This window comes from Volvox carteri (assembly GCF_000143455.1).
Source record: "Volvox carteri f. nagariensis unplaced genomic scaffold VOLCAscaffold_656, whole genome shotgun sequence".
Classification (NCBI taxonomy): Eukaryota; Viridiplantae; Chlorophyta; class Chlorophyceae; order Chlamydomonadales; family Volvocaceae; genus Volvox; species Volvox carteri.
The window spans coordinates 5,902-6,768 of record NW_003308159.1 but is presented as its reverse complement, the minus strand read 5'-3'; the positions used below and the strand labels follow the sequence as shown (position 1 = coordinate 6,768).

Below are 867 nucleotides of genomic sequence, written 5' to 3'. Positions count from 1 at the left end.
CAATAATGCAATTAATCATCCCCGCGGCTACAAAGAGGAGGTGAAAAGAAGAGGATGTGCGGCATTTACAATTACGGAGATCTGGGACGAACTGGAAAAGGGTAGGACGCGGCTTTCCTTAGAGGCTTGGGATTATCCCCAAGTCGACGAGAGCCAACGTGATCCCGGATTCCCGAAATTTGCAAAAAAATCATTCTTTTCCGTCTAAGTTGCATGAAGGGCGTACCTGTTGCTCACGGAGGTACGACGCAAACGCGCCGTACAGATCCAGCCGATCGGCCATACTGGCACCGTTGGTGGACAGCAACAGGGTGGGTATGGCGCCCATCGATGAAGATTGTCCGGTCAGCACAGACCCGAGCTGCGGGTGCTGCGGCTGTTGAAGTGGCTGCTGTGCTAGGTGTGCATGTGCTGCTGTAGGGAGCGAGGATGGCGGCGCGGGTCGCTGGCTGGCGGCCAGTAGGCGCTGTGGCGAGTTGGGCGCCAGGAAGTTGACCCACAATCTATGGAAGTCGTCGCGGTCACGATCCCGACAAAAAGCCTGAGTCGGGGGCAGGGGGCATGGCAGGGGTAAGGTATAGGGGTTGTGTAGGGGGGTATACGTACCGGGGGGGGGGAGTATGTAGAGGGGTTACGTAGGGTGGAGAGGGAACGACATGGAGAGGGGTTGAGAGCAAGTTACAGAATAGTGGGTGACATGTAGGGATGTCGATGACATAACTGCCTCCGCGCACGGCGTCAAGAGGGCCCGCAGGGTTACATTGCGACAGGGTTTAATAGGGGTAATAGTAATAGTAATAGTAGTAATAGTAGTAGTAGTAGTAGTAGTAGTAGTAGTAGTAGTAGTAGTAATAGTAATAGTAGTGG

At 54.0% G+C, this 867-nt stretch overlaps 1 protein-coding gene across 1 annotated transcript; it reads right to left on the bottom strand.

Annotated features, from left to right (window-relative positions):
* Positions 1-226: 226 nt before the first annotated feature.
* Positions 227-541, bottom strand: VOLCADRAFT_101301 (uncharacterized protein; the record flags this gene model as incomplete). The annotated part of the gene is made up of 1 exon (XM_002959735.1): positions 227-541. A coding segment is annotated over one exon (315 nt), but the record flags the coding sequence as incomplete, so codon positions are not given.
* Positions 542-867: the final 326 nt, after the last annotated feature.